At 39.6% G+C, this 24,210-nt stretch overlaps 1 protein-coding gene and 1 pseudogene across 1 annotated transcript in view; both read left to right on the top strand.

Moving 5' to 3' along the window:
• The first annotated feature begins 2,924 nt into the window (after positions 1-2,924).
• Positions 2,925-24,210, top strand: part of LOC122728906 (probable polypeptide N-acetylgalactosaminyltransferase 8) — a 32,797-nt gene continuing 11,511 nt past the window's right edge. The window contains 7 exon segments of the mRNA XM_043967615.1: positions 2,925-2,952; positions 5,443-5,710; positions 9,319-9,485; positions 13,722-13,905; positions 14,448-14,645; positions 18,592-18,685; positions 18,687-18,707. Of these exon segments, the coding sequence (XP_043823550.1) occupies positions 2,925-2,952; positions 5,443-5,710; positions 9,319-9,485; positions 13,722-13,905; positions 14,448-14,645; positions 18,592-18,685; positions 18,687-18,707 (960 nt within the window).
• Positions 10,389-11,531, top strand: LOC122727949 (annotated as a pseudogene).

The raw sequence follows: 24,210 nt of genomic DNA, 5'->3' as shown, positions 1-24,210 counted from the left end.
CCAGCAGGGGTGAAAAACCCAAGTTCTGCCTCAGCACCAGCATAGACCCCTGTAGTCCTCCCCCACCAAGGGCTCAGCCCTCTCACCAGACTGTGAGTTTAGTTCCAGACAACACTGGTGCTGCAGCTGATTCAGAGGCTCTGGGGGTCTCCTTCTCTGGTGAGGCCTTCCTGGGACTAGATCTGTGTCACAGTGGGGTTGGGCTCCACTCCTGTCTCAGTACAGCAGCTCCCTCCTTCTGAACTTCCAAGCCATTCTTGGTTAGAAGATGATTTCAGCACATTCTTCTGTGGGTTTTGCTCTCCTCCATATTATCTTGTTTGGTGATTTCATTAGCTCCAGTTGGTTTGTACTTTCTCAACAGATGAATTAAATCAGGTTGAGGGTAACCGATGGGACTCAAACCTGTTGATGAGTTAGTTGTATTTCAACCCTAAGCATATGAAGACTTCCTCTGGCAGAATGGGCAGATGAGAATAGTTTGTTCCAATGGCCATGAAGGTAGCTGAAGCAGGCACTACTGAAGATGCCAAAGTCACCCACTTTATCCTGGGCCAGCACCAGTTGTCTTGACTTTTGTCCTGCCACTGGACTCTGATGACTCAGGAAGAGAGAGTGAGGATGATGGCCTTGTGAAACTCTGTCTCACTTAAATCCAATCCATGCACATGTCAAGATATCACCTACAATGTCACTGATCTTTGAAAACAAAGGACAAACAACAGCATGTAGGGAGATTCCATCAGAGACGTTCTGTGAATATGCCAGTCTTTGTTGTAAAGGGATAATAGATTTTATCACATTCTTAATACATTAAACTTCATTATATGTGACTCCATTCTGTTGTTATAATAACTGAGTAGGGGTGGAAGGGAATCACATCCCTCCTCCTGTGAGAACTAGGGTGCCACCCCCTGCTGAGAAAGACATTGTGAGAACCAGGCCACCCCCCCCACGATTAGCATGTGATTAGCATCCTGGAAGTTGCCTGGTGTCTGGAAGTTGCCTCCATTCATAGAACCTCCTGTTAATTCATGTCAATCAATGCTACCAGCCAATTAGCTTGGAGCTGTGTGGGGACCACCCCTCTTCTGGTCCCATAGGAAGCTTCCGCTCGACCAAATGGGGAAACTGTCTCTTTGGTTGGGAAAGGAGCTAGTGGTGGCAGAAGGAGGAAGGTAGACAGGTTTCCTAATTTTCAGAAATTCACTCTCTTGAATAGCTAGGTGAAGGTGGCTTTCTCTCTCTCTCTTTTTGCTAATCCCTAATATACTTTAATAAATGCTTAAAAGCCTAAACTGTTGCTGAATTTATAAGCAAACCTTAGCTAATTCTCCCCCCACACTGGGGGAGAGGGGGAGGGAAGGACACACACATTAGATTTTTTTTTTTTTGGTGAGGCAATTGGGGTTAAGTGACTTGCCCAGGGTCACACAGCTAGTAAGTGTCAAGTGTCTGAGGTCGGATTTGAACTCAGGTCCTCCTGACTCCAGGGCTGGAGCTCTTTCTGCTGTGCCACCTAGCTGTCCCACACACATTAGATTTTTAAACACCACACTCCTTTATATTGGTATGTGTTTCTGTGGGGTGAAAGTTGGACTTACCCATAGAACATGGGCCAGAAATGTCAGCACTCATAGGTCATTCTCTATGCACACTTGTGTACTTATCAGAAAGTTGAAGAAGTTGACCACCTAATCACCCCCAAGTTAATTTCCCTTCTGAAGGAAGTTCAACCCACAAGCTAATGATAAGATGGAGAACTGTGGGACCCTGGACAAACAAGGGACTTGATGGAGAAGAAATATAATAGCATCATAGACCTAGAGCTAAGGGAACCTTAGAGATGATCTAATCCACCCTTTTTAGTTGAGGAAATTGGAGCCCAAAGAGATTTTGTGATATGTCTGAGGTCCCACAGGGAGTGAGCGGCATATGATTGTGCCGGATCCTTTATGGTTTTGCTATGTTTTTATAGGGTCCTATGGCTTCTCTGGTTTTTTTGGGATGAAATAAATGTTTCACTCAAATCTATGGAGACATAAGTATGAATTGTATTTGGAGACTTTGCAGTGGCAACCCCGAGTGGAGACAGTGAAAGGCAAAGAAATATGATAGGAGAAGAGGGTAGCTTTAGCACTGGATCCTGCCTATATGAGCCTAGACCCTGGGTTCTGGGTCACAGGACCTCTTTTTCTAAATTCTTAGTTTTCTCCTAAGTAATTCACCTTCCCAACTAGTGATACCTGTTTGTGTATTCCTGCCCCCAAAGTAGAAATAGGGGAAACTCAACTAACTAGATATGGGGTTATAGCACTGAGCCAGGATCAGTTTAATTTCTGAAACCTGAAAAGCATGCCTGGCTGACCTACCACCCAAGTTGATCCCAAGGTACTCTATAAACTTCATACTGCTCCAGAAAAAAAGCTAGACTATCTCAGGTAGTCCTGGACAGGAAACATCTAGCTCCAGTCTGTCATAACTCAACACCTGACAAGATACAGCCTTTCCTGAGGCTTCATTAGTATTAACCTGTGATCCTTCCTTATCTCTACCCCAAAGGAATTGGGAGCTGAGCCAGTGGGAGTAAATGAGTAGAAGATGAGGCAAAGGAAGAGCCTCCTATGGGTCTTTTCCATAGGCTTGGTACTGCTATGTATACTCCACATCCTCTTTGTATTTTATACCAAGAGAATTATCCAGAAATCGAAGGCAGAAAGACTAAAACAGGGGAAGAATCCCTTTCCTCCTTTTACTAGAGATGCTGCTGCAGTGAAACATCTGTCTTTCCTGGAGATGGCTTTCAAAGATCTAAGTAAGTTTATCATATTTGGGCAGCTTGGGAAGACAGTCCATGGGATAGGACTATGCAGAGAGTATAACCAGTGTGATCATGGGTATCAGGCAGATGCAGGGGTTGGGAGATGTGGAGTTTTAAGAATGTGTGCAAAGGTATGTGTTCAGCCTTGAACTGCTTGTTTAAAGGGATTTTGAAACTTAAAAAATCATTTTAAAACGATATTTCCCAGGACTCAAAGTGAGGCTAAGCACTGAAAAATGAGATATTTAGTGGGGAGTGCTAGAGGGAGGATTAAGAAATAAGCATGGGGGGCGGGGTGCAGCTAGGTGGTACAGTGGAAAAAGCACAGGCCCTGGATTCAGGAGGACCTGAGTTCAAATCTGACCTCAGACATTTAATACTTATTAGATGTGTGACCCTGGGCAAGTCAACCTCAATTGCCTCACCAAAAAGAAGAGGAAGAAGAAGAAGGAGGAGGAGGAGGAGGAAGAAGAAGAAATAAGCCTGGGGAATCTTAGTAATACTTAGGCCCAGCCCTGTTTGGGGGCTGGAGCATAGCAGAAATGCATGGTGGAAACAAGAGACCTGGTCTTCCTCTCATTTGTGGCAGCTGAGGGCATAGACCTCAGCCCTCCCTCCCTTAATCTTTTCCTCTCTCCTTTTTACAAAAGGGACTAGATCTAAGATGTTAAGTTACTTGGCTAAGATCCTGTATATAGTACCCTGGGTTCCCTTGCTAGCTCTAGATCAGTGTACAGTTCTTTGATCTTGATCCTCAGTCTCTTTTCTCAAGAGAATCTCAGTTCCCCCCTCTTCTTCCAGGGGGTGAAATGAAATTGTACATGAGTGTAAGGTGAGAGCAATAGAGTTAATATTATTGTGACTACCAATAGCCTGTGGGAATTAGATTGTGGGACAGAGAGATAGAAAAGGGGAAACTGAAGAAAAGTGAAAGAAAGAGAAATAGGAGAGAAGGGAGACTAGAGAAAGGGGGAGAAAGGAAACAGGAGGAGGGAAAAGAGAATTGGAGTACATAAGGAGAGGGAGAGGAAGGAGAATAAAAAAGTAAGGAGGAAGTAGGACAGAAAGAAAGGAAAAAGGAGATGGAATGGGAGAGGAGTCAGGGGGAGAGAGAAAGAGAGAAAGACAGAGAGAGAGAGAGACAGTGACAGAGAAAGAGACATACACAGAAAGATAGGGAGAGAGAGAGAGAGAGAGAGAGAGAGAGAGAGAGAGAGAGAGAGAGAGAGAGAGAGAGAGAGAGAAGACTTAACAGAGGGAGAGAGAACAGAGAAAATGGTACCATATGACCAACTGAGAGAAGAAAATAAATAAGATCTTTAAAACTGATACCACAGTAATTAGCACCTTATAGTGGGAAACATCCCAGAAGAATGGTTTATTTTCTACAGAGAACAGATGCATAGAAAGTTTGCTATTGCATAGAGCAGACAGGTCTGGGAATCACAAAGATTCTGACGATAAGCAGGACAGTTTAGAATTAGAAGGAATTGTTAGAATCATGGTTTCATTGACTTTACAATGTTGCCACAAATGGCACATGCATCCTTGATAACAAGATCCCATTAAAATGAAAACATCCCTGGGAAAGAAAATGTATTCAGCCTTTACTAGAACTAATATTAGTGTATAATTGTGTAGGAACTGGATGATGTGTCATTTGAAATATATTGGGGGTGCCTGTCCCTGTTCTAAGCCATTAGGGAACTTAGCTGGGGTTTCTAAGACATTGCTACTTATAAATTAGAGACTATTGTACCAGTCTTTGGCATTAAGCATTTATTCTAAATTTGACCACGTGTAAACCCAGCATAGAATCCCAGGGAGGGGGGCTGGCAGAGTCTCCCGAGGTAAAGTAAGTCAGTATCTGGGAGAGGTGCAGTAAACCCCAAGGATTTTTATCTTCTCTCAGGTAGAGGCTGGTCACTGCACATTGATCCAAGCGAATAGGCCAGTAACATTCAAGTCCATTGATTGACATGATTTGGGGATCACCAAGGGAAATTAAGGTCTTTTAGGTAGTCAGGAAGGTCAATCTACATTTCTTTTGCAATTCTCCTGACTCTGGGCTGGCCCTGGGAAACCAGCCAGGCCACAAGTGGGGGATCCCTGGGTCTCTCAAAACCCCATTAGTAATCATTTTTTCACAATGAAATGGTATAAGAAACATAGCAAGGCCCTATGGGATGAAACACAAGTCAGATAACTTCTGATGGCATTGATAACAAGAAATTTTGAAATGTGGGTGTTGCAGTATAAAGACAGATTAGGTAGAGGCCCAGACAGTGTTAAATATCCAGATCAGAGGTTCTTAACTTTTAAGATATATGAATTTGGTCTTTTTAAATTTGTTTTTAATATTTTGATAACTTTTTTTTGATATAATTGGTTTCCTTTGTAATCCAATGCATTTTGTTTTATATATTGAAAAACATTGTGAGAAGGGGTGCCAAAGGTTTCACCAGACTACCAAAGAGGACCATGACACAAAAATATTAAGAACCCTAGCTATAGAATCAGGGTCTCTTAATCCTGTAATATGGGGAGTTTAAGGAGAATTGGACTAGATAAGCATTTGGTGTTTGTTGGACATATTTTGTTTTCCTTTTCCTGTGCAAAAGACTCCACAAGACATGTCCCTAAGCCAAAGGACGTGAAGCAGGCCGAGGCCAAGCCACCAGGAAGGCTGGAGGATGAAGGAAAGCGGGCTTCAGAAGCACCAGACACTGGGATCAAGAAGAGGATACAACTCTTCCCAGAGTGGAGCCGAGGCTTGACCAAGGCTCAGCGCAAACAGGCCTGGCTCCTCTTCCTCAAGTTTGGTTACAATGCTTACCTCAGCAATGGGCTTCCCTTGAATCGATCCATCCCAGACACTGGGAGTGCCAGGTGAAATGAGAAGAGCTGCTTATCCCAGGCCTAATGAGGTCACTGGTTGAGTTTTGGGGACGAGGCAACTTGGAATAGGGGTGGGAGAGTCGAACAGAAGACAGCATAAAGAAGGGATTGGAATAGAAAATCAATTCTTGAAGAATTTTATATATATATATATATATATATATATATATATATATATATATATATTTTTTTTTCCTCTCCAGTTTACATGAAGAAACAGTCTTAGAAAAATTAGAGTCAGATGGTTGTTCCAAAATTACAGTTGGAGCTGGACAGAGAAATCAGAGACTTTTCAGAATGTACCCTCAGGGAACACTGAGTTCGCCGCTCTCATTTTTTACAGATAAGGAAAATGAGACACAAAACATTAAGTAAATTGACAAACATTACACAAAACCCAGTTTGTTTGTCTCCACCCACTTTCTCTGAAAAGATCGTGCAAAGAAAATGGAAGCAAAAGCAAGTTAACAGAAAACTGTGGTTTATTAGAAGAGGAACTGGATTTTCAATCAGAGGTCCCGGGTTGAAATCCTATTTCTGTTACTTGTATGATCCTGGAAGTCCCTTAACCTCCCTCACCCTTGGTTTTCTCATTTGTAAAACCAAGGGGTTGGACTAAATGATCCCTGAGGTCCCTTCTAGCTCTTCCAGCAGTGCAGAAGTGGAACAGGCTATCTCAGGAGGAGGTGGTTTCGCCTTCTTTAAGGTCTTCAAGCAGAGGTTGGATGACAAACCTCTGTTGTCCAGGATGTTATAATGACAGTAATAGCGGGGGCAGCTAGGTGGTGCAGTAGGTAAAGCACCAGACCTGGATTCAGGAAGACCTGAGTTCAAATCTGGCCTCAGACACTTGACACTTACTAGCTGTGTGACCCTGGGCAAGTCACTTAACCTTCATTGCTGGAAACCCTAGGGTGGGTGGGGGGGCATTTTACTGATGAGGAAACCAAATGGTGGGAAAATGACTTGCCTGGGATCACATAGCTAGTGGATTTGAATTCAGGTCTTCTGACTCCAGGATTAACTCTACATCCACTGCACCATCTACAAGAGTGTTGAGTACAAGGAGGGCATCCTTGTTTAGATATAAGATGGGCTAGGTGGTTCCTGAGAAGCTAGATGGTGCAGAGGATAGAATGCTCGCCCTGGAGTCAGGTAGATGAATCTTCCTGAGTTCATATGCATCCTCAGACACTACCTCTGTGACCCTGGGCAAGTCACTTCACCCTGTTTGCCTCAGTTTTCTCATCTGTAAAATGAGCAGGAGAAGGGAATGGCCAACCACTCCAGTATCTCTGCCAAGAAAACTCCAAATGGGGTCACAAAGAGTTGGACATGACTGAAAAAACAATTGAAAAAGATAGTCCCTAAGATCCCAGTAAACTCTGAGATATCGTGATTCTATTATTTTACATTTGCCACCTCTAAACTTTATGTTATGAGATTTAATTCACTGTTAGAACCCTATGGAGATACTTTTGAATCCTGACTTTGTAATCCAGTGAGTTAGCTCTCCTTCCAGCTTTGTGGGATTTGCAAATCTGGTAAGCGCGCCATCTTGGCTTTCATATTCAACTTCCACAAAAATGTTAAAAATAACATAGGTGGCATAGTGGATAAAGCACCAGCCCTGGATTCAGGAGTACCTGAGTTCAAATCCAGCCTCAGACACTTGATACTTACTAGCTATGTGACCTTGAGCAAGTCACTTAACCTTCATTGCCCCACAAAACAACAACAACAAAACAGTCAAAGGGAAATCCCTGGGCAATGAGATTAGAGTCCACCCTCCAAATTCAATCAATTAACCAAGCATTTATTTAGGTGATGGGGCTCCAAAGTCAAAAGCAAAAAAAAAAAAAAGAAAAAAATCCCTGACCTCATGAAGCTTACATTCTATTGAGACAATTTACCAGTACTCAAACAAACATTTACAAATATACATAAAGCAAAAGCAAGTTAATATCATGGTGGGGGAGGGACTCATAGCTAGGGGGAATTAGGAAATGAGATGGCATTTGAGCTGAGATTTGAAGGAAGCTAGGAATTCTGAGAGGAAGGGATGAAAAACGAAGGGAATATATAACAAACTTGGGGCCAGCTTGTGAAAAGGCATAGACATGGAGGATGGAATATGAGATAATATATGTAAAGAAGGTTGCAAGATTTAAGCACTGTACAGATGCTGGCTATTGTCATTGTTAATGATGGTACAATGCAGGGCATATGTTAGCAGTTGGCTGTTTCCTATAAGCATTGTGCCAGCAAGGGAGGACTTTATTTGGGAAATAAAGAGAAGAATTTGTTAGTTTGAAAGACTGTAGGAACATCCAAATATAAATGTACATGAGAGACTAAATATGGGGTCTCCCATTACAGTAGCAGAAATGTAGGTTAGGCATATAGGATAACTACTTGACTGCCAATGAGATAAGTAATTATTTCAACTTCTGCCTCTAAAATATTTCTAATAACATGGGTGACAGTCTTAGCTGTGTAAGGTTGTTGTTTGTCCTTCATTCTCGAAGAGGACCAACGATATCAGGAAGGTATCTTGACTTGCAAGTGAATTGGATTTAAGTGAGGCAGAACTGTGCAAAGTCACCAGCCTCACTCTCTCCTGCAGAGTCATCTGGGCCCAGTGGTAAGGCATAGGGCAGGAGGAGTAGAGATGGCCCAGATGAAGTGGGAGACATTGGCCTTTTTAAGCTAAAGTCTTTCCCATGTAACGATTGGAATGACGCCACCTGCTGGAGACTTACTGTAGAAAAGTCCTGGCATGAAGTGAAGGTCTCTGAGGGCCAGACCATGCGTATTTTCTTTGGTGTCAGGAAGTAACGTTTGCTTGTGGGAGGAAGAGGGGGGAGCCTGGCGCTCTGACTCGCTCTCTTTCCTGTGGACTCTGGCAGAGAGTGGAGCTAGGTATGCTCTCTCCCTTTAATAGATAGATGAATGTAGGCCTTTCTCTCTCTCTTTACCAAATTCTTATTCTCCTTAATAAATGCTTAAAAGCCTAACTCTTGCTAAAGCTTATAATTTATTGGCGACCACTCATTAGATATTTTAGACAGACTAGCTAGAATTTTAGCCCCTATACACCCAGGTCTCAGTTTGTCTGAGGCAATGTCCATACAGTGATTAAGGCTGCTTAAGAAATGAGGCAGGGAGGCAGCTAGGTGGCTCAGTGGGTACAGCACTGGCCCTGGATTCAGGAGGACCTGAGTTCAAATCCGACCTCAGACACTTGACACTTACTAGCTGTGTGACCCCAGGCAAGTCACTTTACCCCCATTGCCCAGCAAAAAACAAAACAAAAAAAAAAAAGAAAAAAAGAAATGAAGCAAAGAATGACCTCTTTTACCTACTCAAAAAAAAAAAATTTAATCTGGGAGGGAAAGACCCTCAGGGTTTGCAGTTTTGACTAAAGGCAAGAGCTCTGGATTAGCTGACTTTTGGGGAGACCTCTAAAACCATATGTGATAACTATAATTATAACTGTAGCTATTTATATGTATGTATATATGTGAGTGTGCACTATTACTACTACTATTTGTTATTTTTATTATTAAGAATAATAATGAGAATGTGGTCTCTCGAAGGTGTCTCAAGAAGAAATATCCGAACCATCTCCCAACTCTCAGTGTCATTCTCATATTTATGAATGAAGCCATGTCAGTTATACAACTGGCCATCACCAGCATCATCGATAGGACCCCTTCTCACCTGCTAAAGGAACTCATTCTGGTGGATGATTTTAGCTCACATAGTGAGTGCCTGCGTAAAAGAATCTACCTGGATACTAGAAAGGAGTTTGGTTTCTGGATTGTGGTTTGTATCAGTCTTACAAAAGAAGGCTTTACAAGCACTTTTGAATTTACACGTTTTTCAAAGATGTAGAAAACTTAGAAAACTCAAACATGATAATAATAGTTAATACTTAAATAATGCCTACTAAGTACCAAGTTCTTTACAAATATTATCTCATTTGATCCTTACAATGACAATGGGAGATATTTTATTATTATTATTATTTCCATTTTGCCATTGGGTCACATAACTAGTAAGGGTCTAAGGCTGTATTTAAACTCATTTCTTCCTCACTTTAGACCCAGCACTTTATCTACTGCCTCATCTAACTGCTGATAAAAGGTCTGGAAAATATGACCTGTTGCCTAAAGAACTGGGATAATTAGAATCATAGATCTGAAGTTGAAGGAGAACTTTGAGATTATCTATTCCAACCCTTTCATTTTACAAATGAGGAAACTGAGGCCCAGAGAGGTAGTGACTCTCATGAGATTGATCATGCAGAGGTAGATTTAGGATTAGAACTCATGACATATTTAATAACCATTTTCTAAAAGTGGTTCTCCACTGCACTGAGAGCAGAATTTACCAGCCTATCTCCCCTCTACATAGATGGTAGACCTCATGGACCTCATTAAGAATGAAAAGAAGGGAGCAGCTAGGTGGCACAGTGGATAAAGCACCGGCCCTGTATTCAGGATGACCTGAGTTCAAATCGGGCCTCAGACACTTGACACTTAGTAGCTATGTGACCCTGGGCAAGCCACTTGAATGAAAACAAGAGGAAGGATGGGGCAGCAAGGAGGGGGGAGGCTCTGGAGGTGATCCCGCCTAGTCCGTTCTGGAGTAGGCATTCTAGAGGATGGCCCTCAAACGTCTGATGGGACATTGGTGTGTGGCAGTCGAGTCTGTGCTTTAGAGGTGGCAGTGGAAGCAATGTCCTGAATCCAGCCCTTATAGTTAAGAGACAGAAATCAAGCACAAGACAAGCAGAAGGGACAAGAGAAAGGAAGAACTTCATCATGAGAAACCAGCAGTTGTGGTTGGCCCCATTGCAGCTGGGTACACTATGCAAACCAGCAGTTATGGGGGCAGCTAGGTGGCACAGTAGATAAAGCACCAGTCCTGGATTCAGGAGGACCTGAGTTCAAATCTGGTCTCAGACACTTGACACTTACTAGCTGTGTGACCCTGGGCATTTTCCTGCAAAAATGAAAAAAAGAAATCAAGCAATCATGGATGGGATCAATCAGATAAATATATGAAAACCTACATCACCTTGAATGATGTTCATCAAGTCCCCACTGAGAATGTATAGGTGCAGTTCAGCAAGAGGTCATTTTAATTTCTTGTAAAGAATCTTGATGGGAAAAAACTACTCTATGACTGTCAACAGCCTCTTGAAGCCTCTCTCTGTAGAAGGTAGTTTAAGAAAGATCAAAACTGATACAGTAGGGGCAGCTAGGTGGCGCAGTGGATAGAGCACCAGCCCTGGATTCAGGAGTACCTGAGTTCAAATCCAGCCTCAGACACTTAACACTTACCAGCTGTGTGACCCTGGGCAAGTCACTTAACACCAATTGCCTCACTAAAAAAAAAAAAAAGAAAAAAAAATGATACAGTTCTTATATTATGAAAAGAGAAGCATGAACAGATACGGGATTACCTGACCCAGGTGGAGGAAGAATGCAAAGAGAAGGAAAAACTTTCCTTTGATAAGGACACAGATCCTAGTGAGAGGCTGATAAATCTTTTCTTTCTTTCTTTTTTTTTTTTTTTGTGTGTGTGTGTGTGAAGCAATTGGGGTTAAGTGACTTGCCCAGCGTCACACAGCTAGTGTCAAGTGTCTGAGGCTGGACCAGTGCTTTATCCACTGAGCCATCTAGCTGCCCCTGATAAATCTTTTAAAGAAAATTTATGAAGAGGGAAATGATGGGTTGAAGAGAACTATTAAACCTGGGTGGAGTCTAGGGAGAAACAAGCCAAAGGAGAGACCAAATTTTGAGGCAAAAAAGTCCTTTGAGCTACCAATGTGGAAATATTTCCAATATGGAACTGTTGCTGAGCTGCAAGATGCATTTGACAAATATATTGTCTACACAGCCTTCTTCCAAGCAAAGAAGTGAGCGCTTTCCATTTCATGCTGGAGAATTTATTTAAATAAAATATGCTTATTTTAGCATAGTCTTAATTTTTTTTTTTAGTGAGGCAATTGGGGTTAAGTGACTTGCCCAGGGTCACACAGCTAGTAAGTGTTAAGTGCCTGAGGATGGATTTGAACTCAGGTACTCCTAATTCCAGGGCCGGTGCTGGACCCACTGCGCCACCTAGCTGCCCCTAAATATGCTTATTTTAAATCAGCAAAAAGAAGGAAAACAACAAATAACATCGGGCACTTTGGTTGGTTACAAAGAAACATTTCCTGGGAGTAATGATTTTCCAATATTGCAATGGAATAGGAATATAATAGGAAGTACTGTATAATCTTCCTGTCCTGAGGACACATGAATATTCTTTTGTGTGTGTGTGAGGTAATTGGGGTTAAGTGACCTGCCCAGGCTCACACAGCTAGTAAGAGTCAAGTGTCTGAGGTCGGATTTGAACTCAGGACCTCCTGAATCCAGGGCCGGTGCTTTATCCACTGCGCCACCTAGCTGCCCCCACAGGAATATTCTTATGACCATGTATAAGGTGCTGTTTGACCCAATAGCAGGGGGATGGGCAAAATGACCGGTCAGGGTTTGTTGTACCCTGTCATTCTAGGACTGATCCTTCTAACAACTGAGATGCTAAATGATCAACCTGCCCTCTAATTCTACCTTCTCTAGCCCCAAGAGCGGAAGTTTTTAGTATATGTTTCCTCTACACAGACTTCAGTGAAAACCAGAGAAAGGGAGTGTGTATACTTTTTTCAGAGGCTCTTGCTTGCCAATGTCTTTTTTTTCGGGGCGGGGCAGGGGGGGGGAGGATCTACAATGGATTCCGAGTACAGTGAAGAGTCAATTTCATTATTTGTAAAATAAGTCTAGGCTAGATGACCTCTGAAGTCTTTTCCAGCTCTCAATCTATAATCCCACGATGTTCTAGTGACTCCAGATCCAATGTTCTGTATATTGCCGCTGTTGTTGCCTGGAAAGGCTCCTTAAACAGTCATGGTAACAGTATCGTATACTGGAAAGAGCACTGGATTGGAAAGCAAGAGTCCCTCCTCTATTAGGTAGCAACTAGCTAGTGCAGCGGATAGATTCCCCCTGGACCTGAGGTCAGGAGGACTTCAAGCCACCAAAACCTGAGTTCAAGTGTGACCTCAAACACTTATGAACTATGTGACCCTGAGCAAGTCAATTAGCCTGCTTGTCTCAGTTTCTTCATCTGAAAAATGGGGAAAAAGTCCCTACCTCCCAAGATTGTTGTAAGAGTAAAATAATATTTATAAAGCACTTTGCAAATATTAAAGCACTATATAAATGCTAGTAGTAGTAGTGGTGGTTGTTGTTATTAATTATTATTATTATTATTATTATTACCCCTTCGGGAATTGCAAGTACAAAGAATGGCTTGTAAAGTATTGCTATGTTACTTTACAACTGCTCTTCAGGGTCCCCAAGGATAAAAAAAATATATTCATTTAAGCAAACATGTGACTAGCACAAATCATTTATACAAATCAAATAGCATCAATTTATAGCCTTTTAAATAGCAACTGGAGTTGCAGATGGACTAAAAAAAATATGATAAAACACATTGATAGGTCTTATCCCTGTTGAACCCCATTATGATATAGTCACCAGTTCAGCAGACCTTCACAGGCCAAAACAACTTGAAGATATTGCATCTCAAGTACTGGGTCATGTGAATCTTCCCTCCTCTTGAGATAGGAAACAGCCAAGATCTTTCCACTTGGTTACAAAAGTAGGGACAGGTGGGTAGACTAAACCAGTGCTAAACCAACTTAATTGATTGGGGAAGGGGGGTAGCAATTTAATGTTCATATTATTGTCAGAACTTCATTACCCTGACAAAGAACGGGGGTACTTGTTCCTCGGTTGCCATGATATAATAAAGAAGGAGGGTTTTGTTGAAACTCTACCTCGTATCCTTAGTATCCTGGGAGTTCTCCAGCCATGCATAAATTTTTGGATGTCATTGAATTTTGCACCCAGGAACTGTTGCAAAAATTGTGTTTGATTGGCAGGTGAATTAAAGGGCAAGTTAGACAAGCAGATGGAGCTTTATGCCCTCAAGTACCCTGGGCTGCTGAAGTTGATATGTCACACCAAGAGGAAAGGGATCGTTGGGGCTCGAATCTCAGGCTGGCAAGCTGCCACATCAGATGTGATCATCATTTTGGGTGCTCAAATTGAAGTGAATATTGGGTGGCAAGACTCTGCAGGGTTGTTGTTCATCTTGGGAAGGGGAATAGCTAGATGTTAGACTTATTACAAGAAGAAGGGTGAGAGGCAGCTCTAGGTGTCAGACAAATCAAATCCCAAAGAAGCAGGAGATAGACTTGTTTCTGGGAGTTTGATCACCTAAGAAAGCACCTTGTAGAAAAAGGATTGTATGGAGAGTACATAGTGGCACAGAAAGTATGTAGTTTATAGTAGAGAAAGCGCTGAGTTGGGAATCTGGAGATGTTATCCTTCTGAATTTAGGACCAACCTCATCTTGAGGATGAGTGTGTTTTGGGGGAACACCCTGGATCTGATTCAGATTCCTGGCTTCTCCCTAGACCCCCCCAGAGGCTCTCAGGCCACTTTTGCAGTTTTCCTTGAAGATTTGGTGGGCAGGGTAGGCCTGATGCACCACACAGGAGTACTGGGGAAAATGAAAGAATCAGAGACATATATACTATTTAGTGTGCGTTTACAAACCTCATCAACAGTTCTCACAATAAAAAATCTGTACATTGTCTTTATAGGGCAGAACCCATATTAGCTCGAATCCAGGAAGACCACACTGTGATCGTGTCACCCATGTTTGACAACATTCATTTCAATAGCTTCGAGGGTATTCCACAGCCACTGGCTGCGTACGGCTTTAACTGGTCTCTGCTGTGTCGCTATGACCCTCTACCACAAGACTGGCTTGCCCTGAAAGATGACACTGCACCAGTGATGTAAGTGTGGAACATTTGCAAAGGAAAGAGTCACTTGTGGCCCTGGAGACCTTGACTTTTGTATTTGAGAGGCTGAAATCATAAATATGAGTTTAGTTTCTCTTCCTTATCAATCATTACTGAGTTTCTATCACATGGGATATAATAGATAGTCTTTGATTTTACTGACGTGGGTATAGCTTCACCAATACAGATGCCCCAAAGAATTCATCCTCACTTGGTGGCCAAAGTTAAGGGGATAAGCTTTTCTGCCTATAGTTAAGCGAGTCTTTATATAACAGATGCACAATTCCTTATTTTCTTTCTCAGTTTTTTTTTTTCCCAGCTTGAGTATCACTGAGAACCCAGGACCATGAACATATCAGGTTGAGCAATCAGCATAGAATGTAAATAGTGGATTGGGTGCATCATATATTGAGCAAAACCCATATAACAAATGTGCTTTTCATGCTATGGTTTGAGCTTATTTCCCTACCTCTGGTTAGGATGGAACACAAGTTCTTCTGTTCTATCATTGAAGATTCTGAGGGTGTATATTTCAGACCTACCAGACCTTTTTTTCTACACAATAAGCATTTTGATAACATAGTGCAATAAAAAAGATTGCACATGATGCTGTAAATCTACTATGCACAACTTCCTGTTCTTTTCAAATATACAATAAAATTATCATGTAAATTCTTTTCTTCCTCCCCCCCCCAAGAGATGGCTCCATTAGACATAAGTAAGTACATATGTGTGTATATGTATATATATACATATATACATATATATATGTCAAAGCATTCTATACATACTTCTATTTATCACTTCTTTCTCTGGATGCAGATAGTGTTTTTCTTCATATGTCCTTTATAGTTAATTTGGGTATTTGTAATAGTCAAAATAACATTTGTTCAAAGTCATTTTTAAAACAACATTACTGTTACTGTATATAATGTTCTCTTGGTTCTGTTCATTTCATTCATTATTTAGTGCAAGTTTTTCCATGTTTTTCTAAAATCATTGAGCTCATAATTTCTTATAGCACAGTAGTGTTTCATCACAATCATACCACAACTTATTCAGCCATTCCCCAATGGACAGGCATCCCTGCAATTGCTAATTCTTTGTCACCACAAAGAGAACTGCTATAAACATTTTAGAACATTCAGAACATCTTTTCCTTTTTCCTTAATTGTCTTTGGAAATAGACCAAGTAGTTGTTTTCCCAAAGGTTATAGGTAGTTTATTAACCCTTTGAACATAATTCCAAATTGCTCTCCAAAGTGGTTGGATCAGTTCACAATTCCATCAACAATGAATTAGTGTCTCGATTTTTCCCCTTCCAAGATTTGTCACTTTTCCTTTCTATCATTTTAGCCAGTCTGGTAGGTGTAAAATGATATCTCAAGGTTGTTTTAGGGGGCAGCTATGTGCCACAGTGGATAAAGCACCAGCCCTGGATTCAGGAGAATCTGAGTTCATATCTGGCCTCAGACACTTGACACTTACTAGCTGTGTGACCCTGGGCAAATCATTTAACCCTCTTGCCCTGCAAAATAAATAAATAAATAAATATTTTTTAAAAAAGGTTGTTTTAATTTGAATTTCTCTAATCAATAATGATTTAGAGTATTTTTTCAAATGATTATAAATTGTTTTGATTTCTTCATTGGAAAACTGCTTGTTCATATCCTCGGACCATTTATCAGTTGGAGAATGACTCATATTTTTCTAGATTTTTTTTTTTTTTTAGTGAGGCAATTGGGGTTAAGTGACTTGCCCAGGGTCACACAGCTAGTAAGTGTTAAGTGTCTGAGGCCCAATTTGAACTCAGGTCCTCCTGACTCCAGGGCCGGTGCTCTATCCACTGTGCCACCTAGCTGCCCATATTTTTCTAGATTTAACAAAGTTCTTCATATATTATAGATATGAGACCTTTTTGTATATATTTTAGATACGAGACCTTTTTGTATATAAATTTTCCCCCAATTTTCTGCTTTCCTTTTGATCTTGGCTATATTTCTTTTATTTGTACAAAACCTTTTTCATTTAATGTAATCAAAATTATCCATTTTATACCCAACTTTGCTCTCTATCTCTTGTTTATTCATAAATTGCTAACTTATCCACAAGTCTGACAAGTAATATGTTCTGTGTTCTTAATAAACTCTTTCTTTATACATAGGCCATGTATCTATTTTGACATTATCTTGGTAAATGGTATAAGATATTGGTCTATGCCCAGTTTCTGCCATATTGCTTCCTGATCTTCTCAACAATTTTTACCAGATAATTAATTTTTGGGGGGAGCGGAGCAATGGGGGTTAAGTGACTTGCCCAGGGTCACACAGCTAGTGTCAAGTGTCTGAGGCTGGATTTGAACTCAGGTCCTCTTGAATCCAAGGCCAGTGCTTTATCCACTGCACCACTAGCTGCCCCCCAGATAATGAATTCTTATTCCAACATCTTAAGTCTTCACACTTGCCAAATATAAGGTTATTATGTTTCTTTGCTTCTGTAAATTGTATGTTTACTCCATTTTGTTGATCTACCTTTCTATTTCTTAACCAGAAACAGATAGTTTTGATCATTACTGCCTTATAATATAATTTAAGATCTGGTACTGCTAAACCTCCTCCCATTATACTTTTTTTTTTCAATTTTTCCTTTATTATTCTTGACTTTTTGTTTTTCCAAATGAATTTTGTTATTTTTTCTATTTTAGTAAAAAAAATAGGTAATTTAATTGTTATGCCATTGAACATATAAATTAGTTTGGATACAAGTGTCATTTTTATTATATTGGTCCTGCTTATCCATGAACAATTATTATTTCTCCAATTATTTAAGTCTGATTTTATTTGTATCAAAATGTAAAAAAATAATTTGTTTACATAGTTCCTGGGTTTGTTTTGCCAGGTGTACTCCCAGGTATTTTATGGTGTCTAGGGTTATTTTAAACGGAGTATTTTTACTATCTCTTTTTGTGGAGTTTTATTTGGGATACATAAGAATGCTGATGATTTATGTGAATTTACTTTATATCTTTCTACTTTGCGAAAATTCCATTATTTCAACTAAGTTTTTAATTGAGTCTTTGGGATTTTCCAAGTATATCATCATATAGTTTGCAAAAGAGGATAGTTTTACCATCCCATTCTCTATTCTGATTCATTCAACTTCTTTTTCTTCTCTTAATGCTGTTGCTAGGATTTCTGATACAATATTGAATAATATTGATGACTTGTTTCACACCTGATTTTACTGTAAAGGCTTCTAATTTATCCCCATTACAAATAACACTTGCTTTTGATTTTAGGTAAAAGCTTTTTATCAATTTAAGGAAAATCAATTTATACCAATACTTTAAATAGTTTTTTTAACAAATGAGTTTTGAACTTTATCAAAAGCCTTTTCTGCATCTATTGATATAATCATATGATTTTTAAAACTAATTATTAATGTAATCAATTAATGTTAACAGTTTTCTTAATGTAAAACCATACCTTCATTTCTGGTACAAATCTCACTTGATCATAATGTTTAATCTTTGCAATATATTGTTGTAATATTTAAGCTAGTATTTTATTTAGGATTTTTGCATTCACATTCATTAATGAAATAGGTCTGTAATTTTCTTTTTCTGTTTTTATTCTTCCTGGTTTAGGTATCAGTATCATATTTGTTTCATAAGAGGAATTTGCTGGGATCCCTCCTTTACCTATTATTCTAAATAATTTATTTAATATTGGAATTAGTTGATCTTTAAATGTTTGATAGAATTCACTTTTAAATACACCTGGTCCTGGTGCTTTTCTCTTGCTATTTCCTTTCACCCAATTCAGTATCCTGTCACTAGCCTCCCCCCACCCCGCCAAAAAAAACAAAAACAAAAACAAAAAAGACCCTTCTGATCCTTTATCACTGTAAGGGAGTAATGACCATCTTTTTCTTCCTGCAGGAGTCCTTCCATCTTTGGAATCCTTGCTGCAAACAGATTGTTCTTGGGAGAGATTGGACTTCTGGATGGAGGAATGAAGATCTATGGAGGAGAAAAATGTGGATCTCAGTCTAAGGGTACATTTATGATTTGTGGTCTTGTTCTAGTTCCAAAGGTGAAAAAAGAGGTGAGAGAATGATGGGAGTTCTGGAATTCGCTGGACAAGATTGGGCTTCCAGATCTTCATTTTTCCAGGTAACAAAGTGGAACATAGATATAGAAGAGTGAAGACAACTTGGACAGGGCTTCTGGGATTTCTGGTCCCCAACTCAAGAACAATGGTGGTCCCACTAGTGACCTTGTTTCTTCTATTAACACTAATGGGGTATGGTTCACAGTAACTGCTAGACTGCTACATTTATACCAGCCACCAGGTGGTGCTCAAAACTTGCTGTCCCAACTCAAACTGCACATGTTCAGAAACTGTATGTCAATCCAAGTGTTTCCCTTAGCTTACCCATTCAATTGTTTTCTGAGTTCTTATCTGAGGTTTGGAAAGTGAAATAATCCTAAGATTATAGACTTTATTTGTAAGGGACCTTAGAGATCATTTCATCCAACCTTTTCATTTTACAAATAAGGAAACTGAGGCCCAGAAAGTTTAAGTGACTTTTCCAAGATCACATAAAGTGGGAGTGGGAGGTGGGGGGGGGGGGAAGGAAATAAGCATATATATGTGACTGTATGTGTTACATACACACATACACACATACATGCTTATTCCCTAGACCCTTCCCCTTTGTACCTTATATGATCATGGATAAATAACAAACTTACTGGGCTTCAGTTTCCATGTTTGTGTGTGTGTGTGTGTGTGTGTGTGTGTGTGTGTGTGTGTGTGTATGTATATATGTGTGTGCACATGTCTGTATGTGTGTATAAATAATGACTGTATTTTATATGAATATATTCTATTTATTATAGACTATATTGTGTATATATACGGTGGCAATTAAAAAGGTTCAAGAGACATAGTTTCTGGGTAATTTATTCATTTTATTAATAAGGCCAGCATATTATGAATAAAAGGAAGGTCATTTGGCAGTTTCTTTTAGACCAAAGACCCCTCATGAAGATGAGTTCACAGTTTATATGCCCTTCAAAGAGTAGGTGTTCTTGAGGGATGCCTAGTCAACTTTGGCTGGTTAACATTGTTGAAAATTGAATATAGTTTTTATCTGCCTGTCTCCTATAAACAGATCAGAGAAATTATTTTTATAATATCTACTACAAAAATTAATAATAATAATAAACAAAGACAGATAAGAAAAACATAATACCGATTTATTTTGTCCCAGGAAAAAAGAAACCACGATCATATGGAAACCCTTCCCAAAAGGGCTCAGAGACTCCCTCTTTCTGAGGGTATATAAAGTTTTTTTGTCCATGGGTTACAGAGTGTTATCAGTTTCAATAGTATGATAAATTCAACCCAGAAGCAAAAGCAGTTTAACAATTTCAGTTATAACAAGTATGGAGAAAATACAGAAGCATATCATGGTAAGATTATAGGATTCCAGAAAGGGGTTTGGCAAGGATGAGGATGCCCAGATATCCCCATAAGATAGGGATTTACTATCCTGAGGGAAAAGAAGTCACCAGGTAGGATCTTTTATCTGCTAGCTATCTGGGTTCATTTTGGAGTTCACTTGAAAGACATTTTGCTCCTATTAACCCAGGGTTTCATAAAAAACAAAAACAAAAACCAAACAAACAAAACAAAAAACCCTTTTGGATAATAAGGCACCTCTGTCAAATGCAGGTGATCCATACATTCATATTAACAACACAATGGGAGGTGTGCTATCTTGGAATACTAATTTAGGTCACTCAAATCTTGGTCTAAGAGACATCAATTTCCACATCACCTGTCTTGATAACAGGGCAAATCAGCATTTTGTTGTAAGGATGTGAGCAAACACAATGAACAGGAATACACTCATTAGCCAAAACTTAGAATTTTTTACTGTCTGATTAAATCTTGGTCTGGGTAAATCTCTAAGAGGGATTTCCCACACTAGCTAGATTCTGAATGAGGAAGTAGAAAAGGGGAAAAACCTTGGCCCTTAATACAAATGTATTATAATATAATATAAAATATAATATAATAATATCTAATATAATATAATATAAATATAAAACAGAAATATTAATTTCTGAAAATACATAAAGAGACAGGAGAAAATGTGGAGCTCAGCCTGGGGGTCCATTTATGAGGATATAAATATATATTTGTGTGTGTGTGTATGTGTGTGTGTGTGTTTGAGGCAAACAGAGGTTAACTGACTTGTCCAGGGTCACATAATAGTGTCTGAAGAGTAAGTGACAAAACTGAGATTTTTTTTTTTGTGAGGCAATTGGGGTTAAGTGACTTGCCCAAGGTCACACAGCTAGTAAGTGTTAAGTGTCTGAGGCCGGATTTGAACTCAGGTACTCCTGACTCCAGGGCCGGTGTTTTATCCACTGCGCCACCTAGCTGCCCCCAAAACTGAGATTTTAACCTAGGTCCTCTAACATTAAATTGTGAGAAATGTATATTTCTGTCATATTTAATAACTAATTATTGTATTCGGATTAAGGTTTTTCCCCTTTTCTACTTCCTTATCCAGAAACCAAATAGTGTGGAAAATCCCTTTTAGAGATTTCCCCAGGCCAAGATTTAATCTGACAGTAAAAGAAATTCTAAGTATGGGCTAATGGGTATATTCCTACTCATAGTGTTTGCTCAGATGGGCCTGGGGGAAGGATTGATTCTCTCTATTATCAAAACAGGTGATATGAAAATTAATGTCTCTTTGACCAAAATTGAGTGACCTAAATCATATACCTAAGTCATATATCTTAATATAGCCTGCATCTGTTATTGTGGTAACCAATCCTAGTTGATTGCCGCCCCTTGGGAATACTTCATCTTTGAAGTGTATATAAACTGTAACTCTGCCACCATCAGAGGGTCTTTGGTCCAAGAGAGACATCCAAATGACCATCCTTTTATTAATAACCTGCCAGCCTCATTAATAAAATTATTAAATTACTCAGAAACCGTGTCTCTCAACTTTTTAATCATCACAAAATCGAGTGTTTTTGCCATTGTGCTGTCCTCCTCTTAAAAATTCATAAATCGCTTGCAGCCTGCTTGCCCACCCACTCAGATCTAAATTTCCTTGCTTCTCTATTTGGCAGATTTCCAAAGAACTCATTCAAATGGCAATCTTTGGACTAAAAGAAAGTTCAAATTAAAAGATAATATAATAGTAAGCTGCAAAGGAATTGAGTAAATCCTGCTCCTGATAAATTTTAACCCTCTGTGGCATACTATTTTGTCCTTGTAAGAAAGGGGTATGGAGAGAGTACCCAAAGGCCTGTGTAGTTACTTTCAAGTCTTCCCTGTGTGACCCTGGACAAGTCTGTTTGCCTTAATCTTCTCTACTATCCTTTGGAGAAGGAAATGGCAAACCACTTCATAACCTTTTTATTCAGTCACCATCACTTTTTGTCACCTAAAAAGTCAGTCCAATGGAGGCAGGAAACGAGCATGAATGCGGAGCAACAAAATGGTTTGGCAGGACAGGGTCTGCGATTTAAGTGACAGAAGAAGTTCTCAGGTGAACTCTCCCTATACAAAGCAACTCATCTCCTTCACTGCAATGTATGGTCTTAGAACGTTTCCTGTGGCACTTCAAGGTTAAGTCACCTAAGCTAGCATGTGTCCAAGCAGGACTTGAATCAGTTCTTACTGGTTTCAAGGTTAGCCCTTGTTCATTATGCCCAGCTACCTCTTGACCATCAAAAGAAAGGAGGAGGGGGAAAGAGTTGTTATGGTGCCATAAAACAGAAGTGTCATTAGTTACTGTTATAATCTGTCACATTATGCTGCTTTTCTATTGAGGGAGCATTGAGTGTCTAAAACCTCTGTCTTCTCTGATTTGTAAAAGTAGTCAAACCTAGAACTAAGAACTGTCTCCAGATGTTCCCTGTGTCTCCATCACTCTATAACCTCTCCTTTGATATTCATTCCACCTGTATATAGTACCCCATCCATATCCTCAAAGTCAACAGACTCAAAATGGAACTGATTGTCTTCTCGTACAAATTCTTTAAGTTCCTTTTCTCTCTGAAAAGGAACATTGGAGCCATAACTCAATCAGAGTGATCTGAGCTTTTTCTCCAACAGACTTGTAGTCCTTTTTCAGTACAGAAGCAACAGAGCCTAACCCCTAGGTAGCAAGGATAGACAAAATGAGAAACTTCCAGATTGCAGACTGGAGAGAACCCAAATGTCATCTAGGTCCATTCCTCACCCCCCCACCCATGTGTACAAGAGTAAGTACATGCTACTTGTCCCAAATGCAAAACATTCCAAGTTATGACCCTGGGCACCGGCATGCTTCCAATTACCCAGGTTCATAAACCCTGAGCTATCCATGACTCTTCCCCCTTCCTTCACTCTCCATAGCCATCAACTGCCAAGATATGTACTCTATCTGGACAATACTTAGCCTGGAATTTAAGGCCCTCAAACATCTGGCACCAAGGCACATTTTTATCCTTAATTTCTCCATGCACACTAGAGCTACTGCTACTTTTTCTGTCTTTGTTCTTTTGAATTTGAATTTCTGCCTTAATCAATTAGCAAGCATTTATTAAATTCATGCAGTGTTCCAGACACTGTGCTAAGTGCTAAGAATATAAAGACAAAAATGTAAACAATGCAAATCCAGGACTGTAACCTTGAATCCCATTATGATAGCTGGACTGTTTGTTAGAAACATCTTTGAAGGTCTCTTCCATCTTTCACCTGTTTGTGTTTTCCTTCCATTTTGATCCTTAAATTCCTTTTGGGTGACTTTACTTAGTTGGGCCTCTTGCCAGATTCTCTTTAAACTAGTTTTACCCACTGTGACTTCTCTCTGTTTTGGTTGAACTTCTAAATGAAATTATTATAATCTGAGTCTATATACTTTCTCATATATATCCTATATTTCATCACCAATTATTTATTTAAATAGATGAAAATAGAATACTTTTAATTATACACCATCTTTTTCTCATTTTTAAAAACCTCATTTCTTACTTCTATTCCTACTTTTAGTAATTTGATCTTTGTTCTAAAAACTGAGTAGTCTGTACACTGGCACCTGATTCAGCAAGGATTCCCACATCAGTAATGAACCTTTTCCTGTCAAAATATAATCAATAGCTTTTGTATTTTAGCGCTCAACATGTCTTGTGTCTTGATTATTTTCCTGAAGAAAGCAATCATGAAGTGTATATATGAGAATTCTCAGAGATGTATTTAATTTCTCCCATTTTGTAATCCTGCCCTAGATTTTCAAATATGTTTCTGACCATCCTCATCTACTCCCACCTTTGTATTGGAGTCACCAAGTATCCAAATGCATGCACTGATTTAGTTTGGAGCATGTCAAATATTCTTGTCCCAAGAATATTTGAAAGTACACATTATTTTTTAAAATATTAAAATAATTCCCAATATCATCAAGATACTTTTGGCAGGAAAGAGAAGACCTGACAAGAGGGATGACTAGTCAAAGGCAGGTCTTTTTGACTCATCAAAGT

This window comes from Dromiciops gliroides, chromosome 5 (genome assembly GCF_019393635.1).
Source record: "Dromiciops gliroides isolate mDroGli1 chromosome 5, mDroGli1.pri, whole genome shotgun sequence".
Lineage (NCBI taxonomy): Eukaryota > Metazoa > Chordata > Mammalia > Microbiotheria > Microbiotheriidae > Dromiciops > Dromiciops gliroides.
Note: the sequence above shows the minus strand (reverse complement) of the source record. Positions and strands in the feature narration are given on the sequence as shown.